Genomic DNA, 26,385 nt, shown 5'->3' with positions numbered 1-26,385 from the left:
AGTTCATGTATCTGTCAAAGCCCAGGGGGTTGAGGGAACCATGAATTTTAGGTTAAGATTCCTGCTCTGGGTGTGAGGGTGGGGAGCAGGAATAAAGAGAGACAGAGAGACAGAGGAGAAGCACAGAGGTAGAAAAAGACAAAGAGAAGCAGAGAAAGAAACCCAGAGGCAGAGGCAGATGCAGAGACAGGGCATATCGTTCCAGTTTTCTTAGTAGAATACAACTTCTCAACACTATGCTCAACTAGATTCTAATAAACGTTTTCACATGTTCCTAACCCGCCTTCTTCTGGTGAATTAAATCTCTCATATGAGAGACACAACACATCCCACACCTGAGGATTTTTGACCTTAGTGTGGAGAAACTCTACAGGGACACAGATTTCATTTTAAAGGCAAGTATGTAGGCGGCTTGAAGACACAGTCTTGTAGGTTAAAGGACTATTCTGCCTGTAAGTGAAAAAGCCTTTTGTGTACACTGAAGACCACTGATCGAATAATTGTACTAAAAATACTACTGATTAGGAAGCCTTACCTCATATATTTTTCAAGGAGTTTTTATATACATTATCATATTTTATTCTCACAGTAGCCTTGATGTTAGGTAGGAGAGAAATTGCTATATGTATTTTAAATTTAAAGAAATGTAGACAGTTTGGTAATTGCAATCATTGTTGCTTTTGTTGTGGTCATCCATGTAAAATGCTTGGTGTCAGTCTACTTATCTCTTGTAAAAATAAAATACAGTGTGTGTGTGTGAAAAAAAAAAAAAAGAAATGGAGACAGAATATGTATAGAGACTTTCCTGGAATCACAGATATGCAATAAATAAGTGAACTCTAGAAAACTGATTTTCCAATCTTTGATTCTAGGTTGAATCTATATACCCCTGTTGATAGTAACATCCATATAACCAGCATAAATTCTTTTGTTTCTGAAGATGAAATATATGAATTTAAAATAGTGTTCTTGAAATGGGATAAAATAAGAGAATCATAGAAATTTAGAGGGTAGGCGGTCCTAGAGATGAATTTTAATCTGGCCCCCTCATGTTAAGGATGAAGCCCTGACTCAGAGGACCTGAGACTAAAGCAGGGCCTCTAGCTGGCCTGCAGGAATGGGCAGAGGTGACAGAGTCTAATACCATGAGCACTTGGTCCCAAATTTCTTGCTTTTGTTGAACTAGGAAGAAGTGGGGTGTAAAAGCATCTATTCTACGTCTTACGACGTCATTTACGTAGAGTGATTGGGCGATAATTTTGAAATATTAGGTGTGAGTCAAATCCGGCCCTCCACTTAGGTGATGCTTGGAAAGTTTAAAATTCCAACAGTGTTTCTCAGAAATAATTTTTACAGGATAATGTATAGTTCTGCACATTCTGTTGGCCTGGGAACACATAAGGAAATATGACAGATTAACTGCTCTGCTTCTCAAGCTATAATAGAGAATCCTAGGTTAGAATAGGTAATATACGTAGCAAAGATGGATATTTAACACATACATCTACATCCACATATATATATTCATGTGTAAGTGTCTATAAAAATTAGGTCTTAGGGTTATTTAAACACTCTTCACTTATAACTTGCTTTTTGGGAATTATTTAGTTATGCAAGATATCACCATATTCAGTTTTTTTTTAAAATAATAAACATGTCTAGTCAAAGAAGGCATTAATGAAGTAATTCCCCAAATAAAACAGTCCATGATATCTGAGTTGCAGCAGAGAGAGAGTGTGGTCTTTGTAGTCTAATCAAGATCACAAGACTTGTTTTGAGCGTCTGTCATCTTTAATTTTACGGCACTTCATTTCAGAGTAGGACTGCCAGGGTCACATGCAATTAAAACACAGGCAAGATTTGTCTTGTGAAATCTTAACATAAAAAGTAATGTGTTACTCCATTTTAACTTTTCTACTGAACTCTGTGAACTCACTAATTACTTTTCCCCCTTCCTGTCACCTTTTTGATATGACATGTATTTTATAGAGGAGATAGAAGTTTGGAATTTTTTTTTATATCATGCATACGATTGAGGATAACAAAATTAAAACAGAGAAAAAAGAAATGCGTTTTTCAGAAATACAGTTTTTGTTAAAGAAATATCTGAGTACTCCAGCTTCAATTACAAAGAACCTCATAGATCAAATTCTAGGAAATAACTGTTAATCTGTTTAACTAGGGCAGGTAGAAGTGTAATAACGGACCAGCGATTTTATGGAGGCCAGGATGGTGAACCGGAGTTTATTCTCTGGGGAGCGGGGCAAAGGGGCTTTTATGTGATTGGCTGTGAAAAGCATTAAAAGCCAGCGCCAACGCGGAGCTTTGGAGCGCGAGGAGGCTTGTTCCATCTTAGTGATCAGTAAATTGCATAGACCCTTATTAACCTTATTGATAAGGAGCTTAGGGAAGTCCCATTCAGGCCGCAATATATTCTTCTTTTTGTTCTCCTGCCTCCGCCTGCGATCCCAGCCGCTTTGTATGGAGAGCCTTTATGCTGCGCCTCAAAATTCAGCGTGAGTAGCTGCGCCTTTAAGTTCCAGCCTCGGAAGGGCGCGCGGAACAGCCCGCACAGGGGCTCAGGGCCTATTGCACTGGTGCTGCGGACACCTGGAGAATGTTTGAAAATTTTGTGCTTAAAGAATCTTTTATATTGCTCCTCTTTCAATGCAGCTGGGGTCTATAGGGATCAGGGGATTATTTTTGATACCTGTCGAAAAGAGTTATGTCTCCACTGATTTTCCATCCCTCACTACTAATTAACCTTATTGTATACAGGAAACAGTCTATTTAATACCTGCATTCTTTCTGTAATGCCAAGTAAAATGAAATCCAGTGTGAAATCTAGTTAGCGTTTGCCTTTTTGAAGTCATTTTTAAGTTTCCAGTTTTAGTGACTGTGACCTTAGAACTGATAGCTAGAAAAATGGTGAGCTCAAACCAATTTTGGTTTCAATTGTATTCTTCACCCCCTCCCACTTAAAAGCTGCCTTTCACCTGGATTTGGGAGGCGACGTTAGGAACGGGCATCCGGAGCTGGACCATCGTTCCCTGGAGCCTTCCCCGTTGACGTCTCGCTGGAGTTCTGAGGCTTCCCTTCAGACCCTCATAGGCTGGCCCCTGGTCCCCCTCAGCAGTCAAACACCTCTGTCCTCTTCCTTTCAATCAGGGAGGCTTGAATTTGACCGAGGGACACGTCACGGCAAAGTAGTGCAGCACCAGTGCAGATAGATGCTGAAGGAGAGGGATCTGAGCCCAGGGTTAAAATACTGAAGGGAATCCCATTGGTGGAATATTTGCGAGGGAAAAAAAGGTAGGGTCTAGCAATAAAGAGCAGAAATTAGACTGTGCAAAATGTCACCAAATGACGTGGAAAAATCCACACGTCTTCAAGCATGCTGCACAATATGGACTGAGAACACATTTTGTTAGTGATCTGAGAATGGTTAGCGCAAGCCCTGCTCTTAAAATGTGAGTGTGCGTGTCTCAAGTAAACGTGTCAGCTTAAATGGTGCCAGAGGAAAGTGTGGATTTTTCAGGCCGATGCTTTGTATTTGCCGAATTTCTTGGCTTTTGAGATTTTCATAAATTGGTCAAAAAGTCTGTGCTCTGTAGCATTTATCTGACACATAAACCCTATATTTGACAGAGCAGGGGAGGTGAATGGAAGATGCCACTGGGTGTCCCGGATGCCTGGACTCTTCCAGATCCGATACAGGACGTCAGAATTTGCACGCACGTTAGACTTGCATGCGTCAGGTGAGCGAATCTCACCGACTCTCTGCTGCTGAGCTTTTGGAGAGAAGTATTTCTTGTGCACTTAGACTTCAAGAGAGGCAGTTGAAGGCCTATCTGTTTGATGATCCTTTGCAGGCGGGAATAGGAGTCAGTACAGATGCCAGTGAGTTGAGACTACGTAGAACTTGTGATGACTAGTTGATAAGAAACCCGACGGTGGATCATAGTCGTATTTAATGTTGCTTATGTTCTGGGTGTCTGTTGGTTCACTCATCCAACAAGCGTATACCGACTACCAACTCTGGGCTTAGTGTTACCTCTCTCCCTCACTGCTTTCCTAGCACTCTCCTAATTGAATGAGGAGTGTTCTATAGAATCCAGCTGCTTGCTTAAGAATTTCGTGGACCCTGCATGCTTCACTTCAAGCATAAGATAGCAAAAAGCAGCTGGATGAGTCTACAAGGGATGTGCGTGTGTGTGTGTGTGTGTGTGTGTGTGTGTGTGGGCGTGCGCACGTGCGTGTGTATCCTTCTGCCAGGTCTCTCACCGAAACAGCTAGACGTTTTCATTTCGACAACACTGCTACAGAAAATTGTCATCTTTTTGTACAAGATGTTCACTGTATTCTCATCATTTAGGTGATTCAGGATCACCGTCCAGCAGCACGAGACACAGCGTGTTTTGATGCCTGCCTCTTTTTCAATTATATCTAAGAGGAAGACTGCTGGGGACCCATTTTTTTTCATCTTGCACAGGACCCCTAAAGGGCCAGATTTAATTTCAATACAATATTAAGCGGTATGATATGATGACATTGACAAATACAATCCAACACAGGATAATATGATGTAACATAGAATAGAAGCCGCCCAAACAAGCACTTTTAAAGATGTGGGCAAGGAGGCTTCCATGCCGTCCTCTCCATAATGTAGTGACGTGGTCGGTACGACGTAGAAAAATGAAATGGTATTTCATGGTATTTCAATATTTCGTGAATATTCAAATTATAATAACAATAACATGAATGAGATTTAGCCATCTACTCATAACAACAAAGGTACTCTGTATTTCTTTGGGGAAATACATAATATCCCTCTTGTTCTTTCATGAAAATTAGTGTGAAAGTGAAACTCTCATCAGGTGTTTTAACAGGGGAGGGAGGAGTTACTCACATCTGGGGTATAAATATTTAGGTGTTCATCTGTTTACATTTCTTCATCATTTTTCTTTTCTAATTGAGCGAGCATATATGGTCTAGTGGTTAAGGCAGGGGCCTCTGGAGCCATATTATTTAGATTCAAACACTAACCTGACACTTACTAACTATGTGAACTTGGGTAACTTCACTGTTTTTTCCCCTCAGTTTCCTCAAGTATAAATCAAGGATAATAGTAGTACCTTCCTCCACAGACTTATGAAGATTAAGTGCAGCAGTCTGTATAACGTGCAGTTCCTGGCTCTTAACAAGCACTCAAGAAATGTTCGCTAATCAAAAATTAGTCATTCCAGGACTAATTTTTCTTGGTGGTTCTCTGAGTGGCCAGAGAAGCAACACTGCCCGGAAAGAAGGGGGAGACATCAGAGCAGGTGAGATAGAAATGACCTGATGAACATCTGGGAATCATGCTGGTGGAAGAAGGCGGTAGCATGCGTGCTCATCTGACTTGGGTATGATTTGGTCCAACTATCTTAAGACATTACTGTCAAATGTTGAATCATTGTCAGAATACAGAATCTGCTCTGCCCCAACCCAGAAAAATTCAGCTGGAAAGGGGCCTGCTAGAGGAGTCTTGTGTAACAGCAAAGGCTGCTTTGGACCGAGCAGTCGTAATTCAGCGATGGCGGGTGAAGCTCAGAAATGCAGTAGGATGATGTTCCTTAATGTTGGTTTCTGAATCTTCTGCCACTGTCTGAATTCAGATCTGTGTTAATAGTAAGATGGCAATAATCTTCTGTCTGAGTGGTGCCTATAATTTCTCCCTGCTTCAAATTGTAATTCATAAAGTTGCCAGGAGAATCTTCACAGCTTGGCTAAAGTCACTTCGCTGCTAAACAACCTTCTCAAAATTGACTATGGACTTAATATAAAACCTCTTGGTATGACATTCGAGGCTTTTTGGAGTCTGGTTCCAACTTGCCTTCTCATCATCTTCAGAAGATCATAAAGTTAATTGTTAGTCAATAAACTGGAAATCTATCATCCACCTCCAGACCAAGGTAGATGGGACAACTTCTATTTTCATGGTGTATTACCTGTTTTAATTTCCTTCACATGATTCCATTAGACAGCCTTAAGAGGTGAGGTAAGGCAAGTACGATTCTATTTCATAAACTGAAAAACTGAGACCCAGATAGAGTAAATAATTTGCCCAGGACCTAAATGGCAAGTTCTCCTAAGTGATTGTGCTACCATTTTCTGGGGAGCTGGCTTTGCAACATCGGAAGGTTTGACAACACTGTGTTGAAAAAAAATGGATGTCCTCGGGCTGAGTCAGCTTAGATACGTTTTATTATGTGCCCTTAAAAATCAGGTTTCACATAAGTTTCTGAGTTTCTGGCTTTTCATGAAAGATCTGAAGGTCTGGCAACATTGTGCCCATGTGCCCATATAAGCAACATCAGCTTGGGCCGAGAAGAAGCCGGCACTTCTGTCCAGGGGTGGAGCTTGAGTTCTCCCCAGGTGCTACCACATCCTAATACATTGTCTGCTCTTCTTTACAACTTATTTACATTACTGCCTGGCCCTAGTAAGCATTTTAGTTTGCAACCCTTGGTTTGAAGAAAAAGAAAAAGATCCACCTATCTTCTAAAGATGAGATGAAACATTTTAATTGAGGAAATAATATGTGATTATTATGTTTGAAGAAAGTCTTTTCTTTTTTGTTGGTTTATTTATTTTTTTTTTCATATTAAGATTTGAGTTTCCCAGGAGAGAGTTGATATTGTTTTGGTTTTATTTCTCATTTTTGACAACAGAGCAATTTGACCCAGAACTCTTAGTGACAGTCCTTTGGGCAGAAAATCTTTGCGGGACCTTTTAATTAGGAATTGACGGGGTGATTAACTTATAATTCACAAAAAATAAATGTGGAAAAGAGAAGTACAGGTCAATTTCTAGCTGTGTTAAACTGTAAGGACAGCACCAGTGGCAAGTGATTGTTCCCTTTTAACAGCTTTTCTAATTTCTCTTAATTGGATCCTTTGTTTTCTAATTGGAGAGACAGAACTATCACATGGCTTTCAGTTACTAGCTGTGGCATGGTGATCCTGTCATATGGCACATGCTAAGTAAAGTCAGACCCGCAACATATAAGATGGAATAAATACCGTCTCCAAGAAGCTCTGTGTGTGAGTAGGAAAGAGGGGCAAGCTCCCGCGTCCTGGGAGGTAAAGCCATGCTGCAATGGGACATGCTAACTAGCCTGATTTTCCAGGGAGACTGCTTTGGACTTCCATTATGTTAAGGTTATGATTTCTTTAAAACATTTGCTCATCATAATATACAAATGCTTCTAAGAATACAAGATTATCTCTTGCATTCCTAGAAAACGTTAAAAGCTGTACACACACACATATAAGCACACACACGAGAAAATGCCAGTGTCCTCCAAGTACCTTGTTTTCTTCTGCCCACTGGTGAATTTGGAGATTCTCTTTCTAAGAAACAAAGTTTCTCATTTTACAACCTCCATTGGATCTCTTTTGCCTACAGGATAAAATCTAAATATTTTATCACGTCCTGTATCTGACTCCAACTCTATTCTCCAAAATTGCCAGGCATGTGCTTCACATGAGCTTCTTACTTTTCCTTGGAGAGGTTAGGTCTTTCACGACTCTGTTCATGCCATTCCTGCTCCCTAGCGTGTCTTCTACATTTTCCTTTGGTTAATTTTACTCATTGGTCAAGGCTAGATTGAAAGGATTACCTTCCTAGTGAAGCTTCACCTGACTCTCCCAGGCACAATCTGTTTTTTGGTTCTTTGTCAACCACTGAACTTTAACATCTCTGTACTAGCTTCTGCTCATTCACCCATTCAAAAATACTTTCTGATGAATAAAACTGGAAAAAATACTTTTTGAGCATCTCTGTGTAGAGGTGCTAAACCCTGGGGCTACGTGGTCACTAAGAGGGCTGACCGCCTGATCTGGTATTGAACGGTAACTAATCCTTCGGTGACTGTTTCCCTTACTGGACTGTGAAACTGCCTAGTGCAGTAATATCTGCCTTACTTTGTATTCGATCAGCAGAGTCTAGACTTGCGCCTGTATCAAATAAGGTGATTAAGAAATGCTCATTGTCTTTAAATGTCTTCTTGATGGAGAATGTTGATCAGTTTTATCAAATCTAACCCCTCAGTGAGGCAACCTAGTATACCTACAACCTTGGCTTTTAAACTTGCAACGGTTATGAGCATCATCGTTGTCTCTGAGATGTTATGGCATCTAATGACCTTTCGGCGTAAATTTTTTTACGTCTTTAGCGTGTATAAATCAGATCCTGTGATGGGCGCTTTGGCTCGGCACCTTGGAATGGTCTTCTTCCAGAGAGGAAACACAGTCTTTGATTAAATGCCCTTAGCAGGCAGGGACAGGACGCAGCTGGGGTTTGAATAAGGCTAAATCCCATCAGATTGGAAATCAAGAGGCTGCTGCTTTTGAAGATCATACCTCTGGAAAGCAGCAGAGGCACGGGGCTGTGAGCCCCTGCTCAGAGAAGGTAGTGCCACTTCTCTGTGGCTGCTACTGCTTCACCTCTCTGGCTGTTGCTCCCAGAATTACGTTAAAGATGGACACGGGAAGGGATAAGATTTTAAACCCGGAGACTACTAAGAAGTAATGAAAGTCTTGGAGAAGACCAAATTAAGAATATGAAATGTCATGGAAACGAGGAGGACCTGAATGCCAGAAACTCTTGTTTCGTGTCTCCATGTTTTTCTGAAAGGCACAAGCACAACTCTGAATAAAAGAAGAGCTTAAAGCTGCAAGTCTGTTAGCTCATTGCTACCAGCAACTTTAGATCATGGGGTTCTGCCTCATGTGACTTTCCTTGGCTTTGTGGTATTTGTATATGTCCCACTCCATGAAACCACACTTCAGCATTTATTGTGGTCGCTTGTGTTCTTGGCCATCAGCCAACTTACTGGCACCATTGCCAAGATGAAGACATTCGACAGGGGTAAGGGAAACCTCTCCTTCCTCGGGCCGCTCCGTGGATGCTGGAGCTGCGTGCACATCTGGCTGTCTCTCGAGCAGCCGCTCTCTCTCCACCATATACCCCATCCACGCAGACAGCTCAGGCCTCTGAGCTCCTTATTGCTCTAAATGTTTGCTCTTGGATCCGTGCTTCACGTGTTTTATTTACAAGCTTTATTTTTCATTTTATGAACAAATCGATAACTAGACTTACTCTTTATCGCACTGGATTAGCTTTATTTATTCCGTTTGAATTTGATTAAAAAGCTGTCAAACATAAGTCTACATTTTTATCAGCAGAATAATTTCACAAAACCGGCTATGAGATGTGTTCAGCTAGAACACAGTTTTCAAAATAAAACAATGTTTGATATATTCTAGACAGTTACCCTTTTGTTTATCCATGACAACTGAAATTAACCATCAAATGGATAAAGCAATCCAAGTCCAGTCAAGTAATCCTTAGGGCATATGAAAAAAACCTTTTTAAAAAAAGGTTCTTTCTAGATGGATTTAATGTAATTCACCAATAAAGCATCCTCAGAAGCATAATAAAAATTCTACATAAAATGACATAGCCAGGGAAAAGGAAGATATACAGTTTGATGAAGATTCAAAATGGATGTTAACATTAAAAATGAGCAGTCATGCAATTCCTGTATAATATAAAGATCAAAATTGCAGGGCACTAATTTTGCTTCTAATTTATAAGACAGTGTGTTTATGGGACTGCAAATAGTATATGTAAAAAAAACATATCCAATGGCAAATGTTTTGAACTGCCATTTTTCTTCAGAAAAAATGCCATTCAACGTGTATTTGTAAATTTCAGCATCTAGCACCAAGGATAGCTAGACTAGATTTACACTTAACGAAAAGGTTCTTGAAAGAGGAAATACGTCTATTTTCGTTGAGATTCTGATTTCCTTTGTTCTATTTAAAAAGTATTCACTTCTGCCTTCTCCCCTCTTTTGGTTCTACTCGTGTACCCGTGGGCGTATGGGCAGAGGCCTGAGGCAGCCAGGGTAGGGAAGAGGCTCACCTGTGTGGACACATACCCACACTCTCAATCACACTCACACTCACACTCACTCTACACATACACAACCACACATCCAATGCCCGGGAGTCGAATTAAGGTTATTTTTGGATCTGTGCTGTCCTCCGCACACTATTTTATAGCATGAAGCATGCATAATGTATGCCTAGAAGTGCTGGAAGGCACAACACTGAAGGGGTTAATGTAGAACACATATAGGCAAATATTGTCAACTATTTTATTCAAATGTTTGGAACTTAAACACAAAATCATCATTAAGTTTTCACAAAATGAGGCATCTGTCGCTTGAAAGGAAAAAAATATTTCAGAAATATGTTTACAGAAATGTAAAAATATTAGGCATCGAGGCAGATGTGAACATAGTAACTCATCTTGTCTGTCAGTCTTCCTCCGAGCCAAAGATCTCACTGTACTCGCTCAGCATGAGCTCGGCGATCTGGTTCTGGTACACCATGTGCACCGCCATGTTCCCCGTCTCGTTTTCAGCTCGCAGAAGGGTGGGTCCAAATACAATCCCTAGGCTTTGTGTGGACATGAGGTTCTTGGATGCTTTGGCCACTATCCTATGGAGAGAGAGAGAGAGAAAAAAAAGACCCATTGGAGTTGGAATAAAATTGTGGCTACTTTTGAATTATAAAGTTCTGTGCTCTTGAATCCTTTTTCTTCCTTAAATTTCAACTTAAAGAAGGAGAATAAGGGCAGTGATTGGCTTTGGCAAAACACAGAATGCAACACAAGCAAAAAAAAAAAAACAAAAAAAAAAAATTCAGGTTCCAGAAAAACAACTATACCACAGCATTATTTAATCTTCTACTCTGTGTGCTTTACTGTATGGAAATAGAACCTATGACTTTTGGGGGGAGAATTCTATCCCCATAATACCTGGCCACTGTGGGTGCTTAATAAATGTTTGTGGAATGAATGAATGAATAAATTAGCAAAAATGACAAAAATTACTGTGGAGCATTAACAAGATTCAACCTGTGAAGTGGTTATAGTCAATGGAGGAAACAGGTGAGACATGCACAGAATATATAAGAAGCCAAACACACAAAAAATAGAACAATAGATACATAATTCATGATGGAAGGACCGAAAAAATAATTAAGTTTTTAGTGATTAGCATGAGTAAAGTATTCCTGACAAATGCTAATTGCAACATGTTTTGTAGAGAGGGTCGGTTCTGGGACATTTAGGTGTATAACAAAATTCTAAGTGTCCCCACCCATTTTACTCAATTTAGCTCACATCTCAATAAAATGCAGAAGCCTGTAGCATTTGCACAGGAAAAGAGTCCCACTGGAATCAAAGAAATGTTTGCTTATGTGAGGACTGTGGAGAGCTGGAATACCAATGAAACATTAGGATGTGGTTTTATTACTGGTAACGTCTTGCCTGCTTCAACACGGGACTCTTAAAAAGAAAATAAAGCTCCCTCCTATCAATTGAGACTTTAAAATAAAAAAAAAATAATGCTTATTCTCACCATTGAAACCTCCTTGGTTTTATATTAAAATTAGGTTTTAGTGATGTTAGGGAAATAGGGAGAGCACATGGAAGGACAGGGTGCTAAGAAATACTGTACTCTGCATTCCTCCAGAACCCCGACCCAAGGGAAATATAAGCTCAGAGAATAAAGTGGGGCAAAAGAACACTTTACTGCAAGGCAGTGGGGCATCCGGTCTCAGAGCCCACTGGGGCACTGGTTGAGCTCTAGCGGACTCTGTGTTTGGTCTGTGTGGGCCTACCTAGTCCCCACTCAGAGGAGGCAGGAGGAAGGAAGACTTGCTCTCTTTCCATCCCTCCACAAACCCAGATCTCTGACATACCATTTCTGTGACCAAGAGCCCATGCCTTCTCTTTCCTGAAAGAGACTGAGAAGGGCCAAAGCCTTCACTTTGTGACTCCCCACAAGATGTCAGCAAGATGTCCTTGACCTGATCAATATCAGTAGTAACCAAGCAAAATCAAGTATTATTCTAAGCAATTTTATGCATGTATGTATGTATGTATGTATTGGCCACAGCAGCATGCGGGATCTTAGTTCCCTGACCAGGGATGAAACCCGCACCCCTGTTCCGTAGTGGAAGCGCGGAGTCCTAACCACTGGACCGCCAGGGAAGTCCCTATTATTTATGTTTTATTTAATTTAATTTTTAAATTGAAATATAGTTGATTTTATTCTAAGCAATTTTTTGGTCTCATTTAATCCTCATAACAATCCCATGAGGTAGTATCTATTATTTAAGCCCTTTTGACAAATGAGAAGACTGAGGCCAAGAGCGGCGAAGTGCCTGATATCACACAGAGCTGAGGCTCAGACCCAGGCAGGTGGGCTGCAGCTCCCGTGGAAACATCATTGCCCTGGGGTGTGTTATGGCTCCTATGCTTAATAACTGGGCTGACTTGTTACTCTACCATCCTCCACATGGTTATAGGTCCTTCCATAAGAGGGTCTGGAGTTTTATTCCTCCCAGTAGCATTGTGATTGACAGCCTGGTTACAATGGATTTATTGTGGGAAAAATGACTCTTAAACTTGGACTAAATATTCAAGATATTCTGTCTCCCATTTTCACTTTTCTTCTCCTTCAAATGGAAAGCATTTGTACCTGTGAGTAATGTTGGCATGACTACATTTCTGGAAGGGATTCTCACATTTAAAGTATCAGTGAGTTATCAGAGACTTTAAGTTTAGAGTTTCCTTTGGAATGTAAGAAACTGTGCCACTTTGCTACTACATTTACCAAAAGTCTGTAGAATGATTTTAAAACACTCTCCTAACCTAGAGTAGGCACAAATGGAGTGGGGCTTTGCTTCTCTTTAACACACCTATTTCCCGTGGCTTAAAGTCTCTCTTGAGCCTCTCCCAGACCTCTTGATTATAAAAATCACTTGTATGATTCATTGTGAAGGAAGACAGTTTTTCTCTTTTGGATTTAAAGTAATACCTTTTTGGGATACTAACTCATTCATTGACTACGCCACAATAATAATTAAAAAATTTGTTAAACAAATATGGAGAGAGATAACATAACTGATCAATTAATTATCTATTAGGTAAAAGTTGCTTTAAAAACATTACCCATAGGTAGCAAAGGTCTAAGCTGATAAGAACTATCTAGCAGAGAACAGGGCTCAGAAGGCACGGGGCATGAAGAAGGTAAAATTAAAAGCAAAAGCCTATTCAAGTATGAAGGTGAATGGCTGATATAGGGCCAACAGGGTAGAAGAAGAACATGAGGACCTGGAGTCCAGGGAGACTGAAAGTGGAAAGGGGTGACCTCAAGACAGATTGATGATGGGAGATATAGTTTCCTAGTTAATAATGGCTATAATTTCAGTCGATAGCAGGAACAATGAGATTTGGGGTAGCTGGGAGCCAGAATTGTGTCAAACTCAAGGTGAGGCTAGAAATCAAGGGACGTCCAAGAGCTGATTATTGGAGGGGACAGCCGTGGCTGTCATTATTGGAGATTATGGGGGTAGAAGCTGGAAGAGGTCTAGGGTATCTGGAGGAACTGGGGTGACTGGAGGGGTCTCCAGGGCATACAGGAAAGATATAGCTGGTGGCACTCGAGCTGTGAGAGGAGAAAAAGAAGGCTGAAATGGGACTAGATTACTTTTAAATTTTCCCAGTGTTCTTTATATTTTTCCTGCTCAGCAAAAGTCCTGATCTGAGAATCCAGAGCAGGACCAAATCTAGAGGAAACCAAGGCTGAGTTTCAACGGAGTGAAGAGTAGGAGGCTGCAGCGGGCTGTCAGAGCCCCCTCAGGGAAAGGATTCTGTCTCCTGGCCAGTGGATCATGGGTGAGGGCTCCTGTAATGGATTTCTGCCAATTCCTCAGTTTCCTAAATTTCCCACGGACAAGTGTTCACTTCGAGCTCTTCTGCGTGTGCAAGTGTGGAACATTCATGCCATCTCAACCCGTGTTATTTGTGTCCATTTCTCTGCACACTCTCCATGTGACTTTAATAAAACCAGTTTTAACTAATGGGTGCTTTCAAGTAATCTTGTTACAAGTAGATTTTACCAAATAACATTTAGTCTTGTATTCTTGTTATATTTGCATCACTGCAGGTTAAATTTTCTTAGCAGCTTGGAATTTTTTCCAAGTTGGGAAAATTAAGTTACTTGCAATAACTTTTAGAAAAATCAAATGTAGTTAAGAAAGAATGTTAAGAAAATGTGGATGTGTATTATACAGAATGCATGCTTTCTTGCCTATTCTCTGTTACAAAACGTGTGCTTGTGTGTGTGTGTGTGTGTGTGTGTATTTCATTGGCAATTTATGTTCTGAATATCAACCAACCAGTAGTTGGTATATTGAGAAATCAATCAATCTTTAGGTTAGAAAAGACGCTGAGGGTGAAGACTATTTTGGGGTCGAAGTCACCAACTACCGAATTATATGATTCATGTAGATAGGCAAAAATAGTCTCACATCAACATTCACATTAGATTAAACCCCTTTATAGTAAAGAGAGGTGATAGATATTTCTAGCAAAGAAGGCTTCCAAACTGGGGATGTCTGGAAAATGTATTCATGATGTTATGGATGTATTCATGCTGTTATAGACTTCATTATTCAAATGTGAACTTACCTCCTCTGTACCTCAACAGACTCTTAAATAGTTAAGTGGTTGATTTAGGACCACATAAGTAGTCAACCACAATGTCAAAATATAGCTAGAATACAATCCTACAAAATTATTCAAATCTCAGTTTTTTACCTCAGATCAATGGGTATCATAATTTCCATTCTCACTGTGGGGACTAGCTGGGCATTGCAAGTGTCATTATTTCTGAAGACTTCAACTAGTAAAACATATGTAGAGGAGAAATAGAGGCTATTGAAAGAAATAAAAGCCCTGCATGGAAAAAAATGCAATCTAGTATGTAAGATGGAAAACTCTCAGAAACAGTAAGTTGTACTTCCAGTAGCTTAAAATGCAGTTGAGTTGTATTATTGGAGGGGAGGATCTGATTCAGAAACCAAATACATTTTTACTATGGGTTTGGCAGTATTTCCAAGACAGCTTTCACTAAAGTGAGTTCTGCAAAACACCATCTCTGTGACATACTTCACAAAAATAGCAATCTGGAGCAAGAAAAGTTTTGGAGAAAATTATATGCCATTCTTCTTTCTTGGAAATTTACAATGCACAATAGCATAATAAAGGCTCTGACAAGTCCTGCAGAAAACTAACCCTGTTCATCTTTGTGTAACTCTTGTGTTCCCTAACTTACTTGCACGTTGTGGATCCTCTTTCTTGAGAGACAATGAGGAGCATACGATAAGAAATGTTACTTCTCGTGTGCTTTGCTAAGGATCTACTGAGTCTGAAACATTACGAATCTTACCCTCCTATGCCACCCAGGCTTCAGAACTCCGTAGCAGCTAATTCAAAGAGGTCAGATTGTGGTCATTTCTGGCAAGTTCCACCCCTCTGGTAGGGCTTAGATTTCATCTGGCCTTAAACTCCATGACAGTGTTGTAAATTTTGAGCTACAATTTAACCTGTTTTCAGCAAAGAAATGAAAGAAACTCCCTTTTTAGGACAAAACAAAGGCCAAAAGGCAAAAGACCACGTCTGAATGAGAAAGGTGAGAGCAGAGACATGGTTGAGAGATTACCATACAGTAAATTGATGGATGGTAAGAAGGTGCAAAAACATTTAGATCTTAGATCAATATTTGGAAATTCTTCTACATGTTTGTTTACTCACCATTAGATTACTCCCAAGAAATCCTTATAGCAAAGATACGTGATTTGCAGCAACATGAAGAGCTCAAAGTTTAGTGCCTGTGAATGCTTGACTAATAGGAAAAAGACCCCAAACTGCAACTCTTTTGAAAAAGGCTATTTATGAACACTGCTTAGTTTAAAATAGCCTGACAAAAATAATTATGATTTTATGAATTTGTTCACAGAATAGCACTTGATATGTGTTCATTTTAAAAGAAACTCTTATACCGCTAAGTAAATTCAAGTTTATAAAATCTTGAAGTGGGTAAGAATTCATTTTTCTGGCAAGAGATCAAAAAGGTGATATACAGTTTACAGCATAAGAAGGAGAAGAAATGCCAGCGCTACTTTTTGTTGGGCCCAAATGGACGGAGCACTGATCCATCAATTTTAGATTATTTTAGAAACAATCTATAATCCAGAGCTATAGATGCTGGACCCCAGACAAAAAAAAGTCCTCAGAGCCTTATGCTGGGTAAGTTTTTCCAAAAGTGAGCTGAATTGCTAACTCAAAGGAATTTCTTCGTTGCTTAAAATCACAGCCAAATGATTCAAAATGAAAGAGAGATTTACTATAAAACTAAAAATTAATGCTGAATTAATAAGACCAAAGCATTTAATAACAGTCCAGCTCCAAACAGATATATGGATGCAAACTTCCTTTTAAGTTTGTGCTTTGCTGTTACCATAGTGACTTGGAAAGGAAGTAGAAAGCCACATAATTGCCTGCAGAAGAAGCCTCAGGTTATTGGAGGTGTACTAAAAATATTCCCTTCCCTATCTCTGGATTGCTGTGATTTTCCAACACACATAACTTTAGGATGGTTTAACTTGAATGGGGAAAGCGCGGTGGTAAACGTACTTTTGCCATCAGGTCACACTTGCAAAATACAGCTCATCCACTGTATGTGAAATGTTAATTGTGACTTTGACCATTTCAGTGAAGAGAGGCTGTTAAAAATAGAATAAATTTTCAATGTGCTCAACTTATGTTTCCTATGTGCTATAACTACTTTGCGGGGGGGGGGTCCATGCTAACCATATGCTTGCCTACTCTCAATCTGCACAAACTATACTGCTGTCTACACTGGCCTTTTTATTTTTTTTTAAAGATTGGGGACTTAGCAGGAATTCTACCTTCTCCCTTAAAGTCATGGCTGTATGTTAGAACATTTTTCAAATATTGCAAAAGCAGAAGAGCATTCACAAATGTTTTTGCATTTAATACTAATGTATTTCAAGGTGGTCATTCACTGGTGATTCAGTCATTTTTTTATATGCAAATTTATAAATTAATTGATTTAAACTAATTGTAAAATCTTCAATTTTATACTTAAATATCATATTATTATTGTTTTCCAAAGTAAGCAAAAAAACTATCCTCCTAAAAGGGAATTACTGCTATATTCTGACATTTTTGCTTTTAAATTATCTTTAAAGCTATGTGTATGTAATTCTTTCAAAGCACATCATGGAAAAGGTACTTTATATGGCAGTCACACATTCACAGGTAACATGGCCTTATTCTTTGCATTTATTGAGTACCCTCTTTGCATTGATTTCATTGCAAAAGACTGAAACATTTTCAGTTATTCCCTTGTTTCATATTTATATTGGTTGGCCATTACAGGGAGAGTCTAATGTATCTTTAAAGCAATATTCAGAACAATAAGATAGGAGGAGTGATAAAATTAAAAAAGTGACTAGCCCATAGACTTCAAAATGGCTTATTTCTGGTTGGAATATGTATTCTATAAGGTGATAACAGCCATGGGTAAAATGGGATATCATAGCCAAAGCCCTTACATAGTAGATAATATCAAAAGGAACACTAACAGTAGTTACTATTTGTTGAATATCTTTTATGTGCTAATCACTGTGCTTCAAATATATCACAATTTTCAAAGGTAGACTTAAAAATCAGCTTTAATTTCTTTTGTTATGATTATAAAGTAATACATTCTATTAGAATTTGAAAATTTAGTAAAGTATAGTAAAGAAAAAACCACACCAGCAACTGTAAACAGTAACTCAAGGTACCCATTATTCATTCATAAAAATCTGTTACTCGGTAGACCTGCTATTACTCAACACCTGCTAGGTGCCTGATGCTGTTCTGGATGTTGAGGATGGTGCAGTGAGTAAAACAAAGTCCCTGCCCATGTGCAGCATACAATCTAGTGGGAGAACCAGACAACAAACAATACACTAATCAGTATACGGTGTGATTTCAGGCACTGAGGTACTTCAAGAAAAACTAAGAGAAGTGGTGGTTCTTCCACTGACCCTGGGAGCCTTTTAAAAGTTTCTCATGGCCTAGAATCCATCCCCAGAGATTCTTCTTTACCAAGAATGAGTGGAGCCTGGCTGGCTGTGGATAATACAGCCCCCAGATTATTCCACTGTGTAGAGAGGTGGAAAGTGCACATGTGGCAGACAAGGTGCTCAGAAGTTCTTTCTAAGGAAGGGACGCTGGGGCAGAGACCAGCTTATGTGCACAAACCAAGGGAAGGAAAACGCCAGGCAGGGAAAAGTAGGTAGAAAGCCCCAGTGGCGAAGTTGGGCTGGGTGGTTCTAAGAATAGAGAAGAGGAGAGTGAGGCAGTGAAGGTAGGAGATGCTGTGGGCGGACTCATGGGCCTTGGTAAGGATTTAGGACTTAATTCTAACAGTGATGGGAATTCAACCTTGGGTTTTGAGCAAGAGACTAACACTGCCAGCATTTAGTATAAATGTATAAGTAATTTATTTACATACATATTCAAGAAAATACTTTCTATATAATTTTGTATTCAACGTTTTTCACTTCTATCATGAGCAATTCCCATGTTTTATATAAGTAGTATATATTTTTTACTCATTATCTTATATGGGACAGAATGGGCTGTACCCTATGATTTCTTAGTATAAGTGAAATTGATGTATTAAAAAATCTTTTTGTGCACTCTTCTTTCTCCACATTTTGGAGTATGTCTTTAGGCAGTGGTTTCCAAATAGGGGCAACTACCCACTCCCACTCCCCCTATTAGGCATTTGCAATGTCTGGAGACATTTTTGATTGTCATGACATGACTGGGTGGGGTGGGGGAGTTGAGTTGCTCTGGTACCTAGTGGGTACAGGCAAAGGATGCCGCTAAACATTCTACAATGCACAGGACACTCCCCCAAACAAAGAATTTATCCAGCCCAAAATGTCAATAGTGCTGCTGTTGAGAAACCCTGCCTCAGGGTGAAATAGTAGAAATGTAACAATCAGATCGATGGTTCTGAAACTTTACCATTCACGAGAATAATTTGGAAACCATATGAAACACAAGTTGCTGAACTTCACCTTCAGATTTTTGGTTCAGCATCTCTGGGGAAGGACTTGAGAATATGCATTTGTCACAGGTTCCTAGAGATGATACAACTGGTCCCGGGACCACATTTTGAGAACTCGCGCTAGATTAAGTTATGGGTTCTCTTTTCTTAAAATATGATAACGTGGGATATGTAACATGACAACCCATAGTCCTGTTAGCATTATTATCACTTGGTTTTATTCTTTTTAAAATAATTGCTAACTTGATAGGTGAAAAATGATTGTCATTGTTTGAATTTAGGATTCTTTGAAGTTAGGAAATGGGGAAGAAGTTAAAAAAAAAACAACCATGTGGATTTTTTCTTCTGTGAACAATTGTTCATATCACCTGCCTTTTTCCTATTGAGAGCATATCATTTTATTTGTTTACTTAATCCATTTACTTATTTTGTATAACAAAACTAACACGTAGTCTTTAACAGTGTGCTAATCAGGAGTATGTAGAATAAAAAGGTAAAATACTCGGTTTTCTAGTCAAACTCCTTCATGATAACTATAATTAACAGATGGGTGTTCCTTCTGGATGTTTTTCTATCTATCCATCTACCTATCTATATATATATTTTTTCTTTTTAAAAAAGAATGAGATAAAAAATACATAATATGGTACAATTTGCTTTTTCCCCCCTTAACTATATATCATGGGAATCTTTCCAAGTCAGTACATATAAAAATACCTCACCCTTTAAAAAAATGCTGTTATATTTCATAATACGGAAATAATTTATTTAACCATTCCCCTGCTGATGGACTTTTAGGTTGCTTCTAATTTTTTGCTATTACAGACAATGCTACAATGAACATCCTTGTACATATAGATTTGTGAGTTTTTTATGTATTAAGATGCGTAATACTTCATTACTTTTGTTGTACTTATATTCTCCCAATTCTTTTTTTCCCTAATTTTGTTTATTTAAATGTTGTGTGGTCATATCTAGCACTATTTCTTTTGGAATTTCTATCATTGTTTTTGTTATTATAAAATTCATCCATTTAAATAAATCAGATAAATGTCATTAATATTTTTTCCTAGTTTTAAAAAATGATTTCATTTCATATCCTCTAATTCATCTCAGTATATTTTACTGTTTGAAATGTGATGGTAATCTCAATCTTCTTTTTCTTCAAAAGCTAGCTGATTCCCCCAACCACATTTCTTGAATAAATTGCCATTCTCCATTGATTTGTGATGCTACCTTCTTACAACTCACAGACACACACACCTGGTATTTTTACTCTGTGGATGATTTCTGTGTGTATTCTGAACTAGCACTTTGCTGTTTAAATCATGATAACTTTAATATACATTAGGAATCTTCCCATTTTTTTCTTTTTCAGATGGGAAGGAAAATTTTCAGATGGACAAAAGGAGCCTGAGAAAGATTGAATAATTTGATCAAAGTCATGTAAAGTGGCAGTAGCACCTAGATGAAGATGCAGATCTTTATTACTCTGGGAGATAGATATTCTTTCCACAAATAACTAAGATTCAAGAATTTTGGGGGCTTCCCTGGTGGCGCAGTGGTTGAGAATCTGCCTGCCAATGCAGGGGACACGGGTTCGAGCCCTGGTCTGGGAAGATCCCACATGCCGCGGAGCAACTAGGCCCGTGAGCCACAATTACTGAGCCTGCGCGTCTGGAAGCCTGTGCTCCGCAACAAGAGAGGCCGCGATAGTGAGAGGCCCGCGCACCGCGATGAAGAGTGGCCCCCGCTTGCCGCAACTAGAGAAAGCCCTCACACAGAAACGAAGACCTAACACAGCCATAAATATAAATAAATAAATAAATAAAATTAAAAAAAAAGAATTTTGGGTTTGAAATCAAGGGGTTTCTTAATGTCGAGGCCTGAGGCCTGAGGCAGACGTGGAAGAGAAGTGAGTCAGAAAGTCGGCACAAGTCTTGGGTGACATATTTTGATTTTTTAATCACCTAACTCACATCCAAGGATATATTTATAGGGATGAGAAGGGTGTTCAGGTGGAAGAAAAACCAAATTAATACATATTGTCTTTTTCTCCAGATTCACACAGTGTTTTAAACTTCTGAGAGCATTCACTTCTCACTGTGAAAAGAAATGCACTATTTGTGGAGATTGGTTGAGAGTTTCAGCTATGGTTTCCCTTAGCTGTTTTCTCTTAAGCTTTAAAATGGTTTTAGCCATTCACATTTGACCATGTCAGCAGTAAAACAAGTCTTAATTTTTATTCCCTGAGCTCTGTTGATCTACCAATAACCATGGATAATATCACCATCCTGGGAGGACATTGCCCTGGATTTAGGGGAGAAAGGCTAGGAAATGTATTACATGTTGGGAGTATTTTTAGAAAAGAAAAAAAAAAAAAAGCCTGTTTATTATTCTTTACTTGGAATTTGTCCAATAAGGCAGTTAAAACACTAGTATGTGCTGGTAACATTTTATATAGAACATTGGGGGCTGTGAGTGGATCAACATTAATTAGGCCAAGCAGAATAAGGCACCTAATTATGAGACATTAGTGGAAAATATAGAACTTAAATATTTGCCTTGTGGTGTTGGATAAAACTAACAGGAATACTATCAATATGCAAAGTCAGGATTCATCAACCTCTTTTTTTTTTTTTTTAATTTCTTTTCACATAGGTGAAGAGAACAGCTATTCCACTAAGGGCATCTATCAAATCTTCAGCAGTTTTCTAGAAAATTGTTTCCTTATTTAAAAGGTCCCAGAATAGCTGAAAGAGAATCAGTTGTAGTTTGGGTGTCAGCATTCATTCGTCCACACTTAATTTTACTTTCTGAGGAAAAATAAGCTTTAGATGTTTTTCACAGTGACTTGACTCTGAGAGGCTGCACTAATAGAGGCTCCAGGGTGAATGTGTGAAGCAGAGTGAAGGCTCCTCAGTGACCCAGGGCAGGGACTGATGGTGTTTTGGTTTGGAAAAAGGAACAATTAGGGAAGCCATGATGACTGAAAGCAAAAAGCCATGATATGGAAGAAAAAGTCTACTTTCCTCTAGTAAATCCAGTTCCTGGAATTGGCCCAGAGACGAATTTCACCTCCATACGACGAATTGGAGTTATGAAAATAGACTAGGCTCCTTCAAAAGATTCACAGTTATTTTAGAAAATTTAGAAAATGTAGATGAGTCAAAATAGAAACTAAAAATCCCTGATAATTCCATCACTTAGATATTACTATTATTAATATTTGGTATAGATTTTTCCAAATGTATACTCGAAAAATAGGGGGACTATCTATCAAGGTTATTAAATATTCTGCACATAAAAAGAACATAAGTTCCCCATCAGGAGGCATTCAGAGATGTTCCAGATTCCCGTATTGAATGGCAAAGTGAATGACATTTAAAGTGTGGTTTGGTTTGGGCTTCCAGATTAATGACGAAAGAATGAACATTCTGGGAAAGTCAAACTTTCGTTAGAGATGAGGTGGGATAATATATAATAACCGAGGTTTCTTCCCCACCCTTCCTTATGCCTCTTTCTTTTCTCCAAGATTCAATCAGCAGCATTTTGTCCTCAGTGGAGGGATGGTACAACAGAAAAGCAGAGAAAGTGCTTTGGATTTTTGTAAGCTAGGGCATTTGACTTGAAAAGGACTGGGCTTCAGTGCCCTGGATTCAGAGTTGCAGTGATGGCTTAACCAATAGATTGGAAGGTAGATGAAGAGCCAGGCTACCCTGCTGCCAGACAAGAGAAAGATTTCTCTGGATCGGTAGAAAGAGAGCTAAGAAGAGAGCTGAGACTTTGGTGAGGTCCCGTGAATGCGGCTCAATCCTGAGTCCTTCTTATCCCCCTTCCCTGGGGATGCAGGCTGTTGGAAGGTTTGAGGATTCTGAGATCAGATAGACCCATATTCCCCTCCTTGGGGAAAACCTAGGGGTATAAAAAAACTCCAGACTTCCTCATGTTCAATGTATCAGGAATAAAGACAAATTACTGCATGGTGTATCTACGCAAAGGTGGCATAAGATAACTCCACAGTGTCTGTCTGACCAGTGACTGAAACCAAGACCTCGAATTGGAAGTTGGGGATGATGACAGAAAACCAGAAGGAAATGAAGACAAGCCAGGACAGGTGACAAAAGCCAGACACTTTCTACCCTGCTTATCTGGTTTACTACCTTTCTCTAGTAGAATGTAAACATCTTAAGGACCAGGACTTTATCTGTTCTTGTTTAGTGCTGTACTCCTAGACCCAGATTAGTGTTTGGCTCATAGTACTAGGTGCTCAGTAAATACTTATTGAAATACTGTATAAACGGATGCTCTCCCTGCCCCCCACCAAATGCTTAGGCCATACGTAGCCCTCCAGAACTAGAAAGGACCCGGGAAAATGTCTAGAAGTGTCTAGAAGACACTCTGAACTGACTAAATTGAAATCATTTAGAAGAATAGGGCTCACAGGGGAAATTAGTTTCAATTGCGGCACAATATTTACATTTCTGGCACACCTGAGTTTCATACCTACTCCGAGAACATGAAGGTGGAGATGAACAGAGATAATATTTCTTGAGAGCTAGTTAAGGGCCTGTAACTGTGCAGGGTGCCTTTCCTTCCCATGTATTATCTGACAATGAGTTTCTAACATGTACCCAGTTTGAACAAAACGGGTGAGAGGAGTTTAGAATAAAATGTAATTTTTATCTGGTTGATACTATGGATGGTTGACGTTAAAGATAATGACACCATTTTTCTTGGCCATCTAAAATCTGACCATCAAATTCTATTTTAGGTAAAATGCTTGATGTATCTGCAGAAATGCAAACCCCTTCAAAATGTTTATAATACTTGGCTTACAGATAGAAACTACTTGTTTTGCTTTTACACACATGAATTTATAATCTGTAGTGTGGTGGAGAAATAAATCGTGCCAGTTTCTGCACCTGTCCTTGTACATATGGACATCAGGCTAACTCATGAGTCTATCGTTCAGCACACACCTCTGTAATCACCTGTTATGACCCAAATCTAGATCTTTTTGTGCCTCTCTCAAGTTTCATATGCTGTTATCCAGGCTGAGTTTTCATTCTTGCACATACATTTTATCATAATATTATATGTTAGTCATAAAGTATAATAATAGAGATAAGAGGGATTTTGAATTTAAAACATTGTATAATGTGCTATAATTATTAAATATTAAAAAATTACTTCTATCCCACTAGAACTAAACCATGTGATTTGTGTGCTTTTAGTGAGTAAGGGGTGAGACTACAGGTAACCTAAGATATTTTTAAGTGTATATGAACCAAGCATAAATTAAATAAAGTGACACCAAGGCTGAAATAATGTAAGCAAGCACCAAGTGAAACACAGCAGTGAATTCAAAATAGAGTAGTGTACTGCTACTGACGGTTCCCCTATCCTGACGTGCTGACTTAATCTGGCATCAGGAAGGAAGAGAACAGGATAAAGACAGAGAGAAGGATAAATAGAGAAATGAAGATTGTTTTTAGTGTGATCGTGACCAGGCCATTCATATTTCTCCTATAGCCTGGAACCAATCTTATACTTATTGGAAGGTGTGACTTTTAAATGTTCCTTACTTGCAAAAAGACAAATATTCTAGAAGCTCGGTGTTAGCTTGTGGAGGCATCCGTCCTGCTTGCTCTTTGCGTGGAGGTTACTGCAGGGGGGTGAAAATTGTAGATGAGCAAATGTGTTACTTATTCTTTACATTTGCAGACTTCAGGGTAAGTTCTACTTGACAGCTCCCCGATTTCTTTAACGCAGCAAATCTTTAATCAGTCTAGATATGTTAAAATGTGATTTTTACAGCGAATTGACCTGAGTTGAGTACTTGAGTTGAAATGTGTATTTTTCACCCTCAAAAGCTGACTTGGAGGGAAAAAAAATCAGATATTCTATGATATACTTTGCCTTAGTGACAAGATGTTTTGGGGGAAATCATCCAAGCTTGAAATAAAATCTTTATTGAAAGTAATTCTACATTCATGCCAGTCAGATACATTGTAGGATTAGACCGGATATCCCAGGGGAAAACTACAGTATATGCACCAGGCAGAGTTGATTATTTGGACCTCCTGTCAGTTCTTAACTTCCTGACAATGGCTGAAGCATTCACAACTGCTACAACTCCGTTTTCATCTTTATTTTGAGAGAAAGTTAATACACTTTACCTTAACTATGCCAAATGTACTGGAAAATAGCCCAGTAATAAGATACACCCCGCCTACCAAGTGATATCTGTGTGTAGAGAGCATTTAGCTGTGCATTTTAAGGAAACAAATACAAGCAGCAAATGACAGAAAGATATTGTGATTATTTTTTCTACTTGAACTTTTAAATTTTTCTGGCAAAGCCTCCTGTGTGCTGTCTTAAAATCAACAATGTATACATAATTATGGAGCCAAATAAATGGCTTTCATTGAAAATCTCCTTCAAATGGCAGGTGGGGGAGGCTTTTCAAATTATTATTGCTAGAGTAATTTGGTTATCAATGTTATTTGGTGTCAAAAAGGAAGACACAGGTATGCCAGGTGACATTTGGCTCCATTTAGAGAATCAACAACAGCCTGGGATATCACTTTTGAAAAAGTCATAAAATTGTTTCTTTGGATATAATTAACACTGTGACTAAAGAAGAGAGAAAAAGGCATAATTTCAAATTTAGATTTATAGTCTGATTTGCTGTGAAGACAAAACATCTTTGTAGTTCTAGAGGAAAGGAAAAGACATAAACCCCAATAGATGTTTGATAATAACCATGTTCAGTTTAAAAATTCAGAACTTAATTTTGTAACTCTCATCTTTTGGTTATATATTTTAAAATGCTTTGCTTGCACATTACCAAAGAATGAAAGCAAAAGGGTGAGGTGGCCCATGACTCGCAAGTATAAGGAGAGAAATGATGACCTACTATCATGTTATAGAAAATGACAAGATACGCCCCTAGACAACGAAGTCTCAAGGTGAAAAGAATATGTGTTCTGAGAACTGTATTTCCTACCTGAGTAATGCACTGGTTAAAAAACTTAAGTTGAAAAAACTTTGTTTTTAAATCCAAAAAGATTATGAATGTCCTTCAATGGGTGAATGGATAAACAAACTATGGGATGTCCACACTGTGGGATAATGGAATATTATTTGCTGATAAAAAGGAATGAGGGGGCTTCCCTGGTGGCGCAGTGGTTAAGAATCTGCCTGCCAATGCAGGGGACACGGGTTCGAGCCCTGGTCCGGGAAGATCCCACATGCCGCGGAGCAACTAAGCCTGTGCACCACAACTACTGAGCCTGCACTCTAGAGCCCGCGAGCCACAA

The 26,385-nt window shown here is 38.9% G+C and overlaps 1 protein-coding gene across 3 annotated transcripts in view; it reads right to left on the bottom strand.

Annotated features, from left to right (window-relative positions):
• Nucleotides 1-6,463: 6,463 nt before the first annotated feature.
• The window catches only part of ARHGAP15 (Rho GTPase activating protein 15), a 618,973-nt gene continuing 599,051 nt past the window's right edge, over nucleotides 6,464-26,385 (bottom strand). For 2 of the 3 annotated variants that reach the window (XM_082465102.1, XM_082465103.1), the window contains one exon: nucleotides 8,403-10,553. In XM_082465102.1, the coding sequence (XP_082321228.1) occupies nucleotides 10,370-10,553 (184 nt within the window). In that variant the 3' untranslated portion in view covers nucleotides 8,403-10,369. Of the gene's footprint in view, nucleotides 10,554-26,385 lie in introns of all 3 variants that reach the window. The other variant, XM_082465104.1, reaches the window with a different exon arrangement.

This window comes from Balaenoptera physalus (assembly GCF_965194825.1).
Source record: "Balaenoptera physalus genome assembly, chromosome: 6".
NCBI lineage: Eukaryota > Metazoa > Chordata > Mammalia > Artiodactyla > Balaenopteridae > Balaenoptera > Balaenoptera physalus.
Note: the sequence above shows the minus strand (reverse complement) of the source record. Positions and strands in the feature narration are given on the sequence as shown.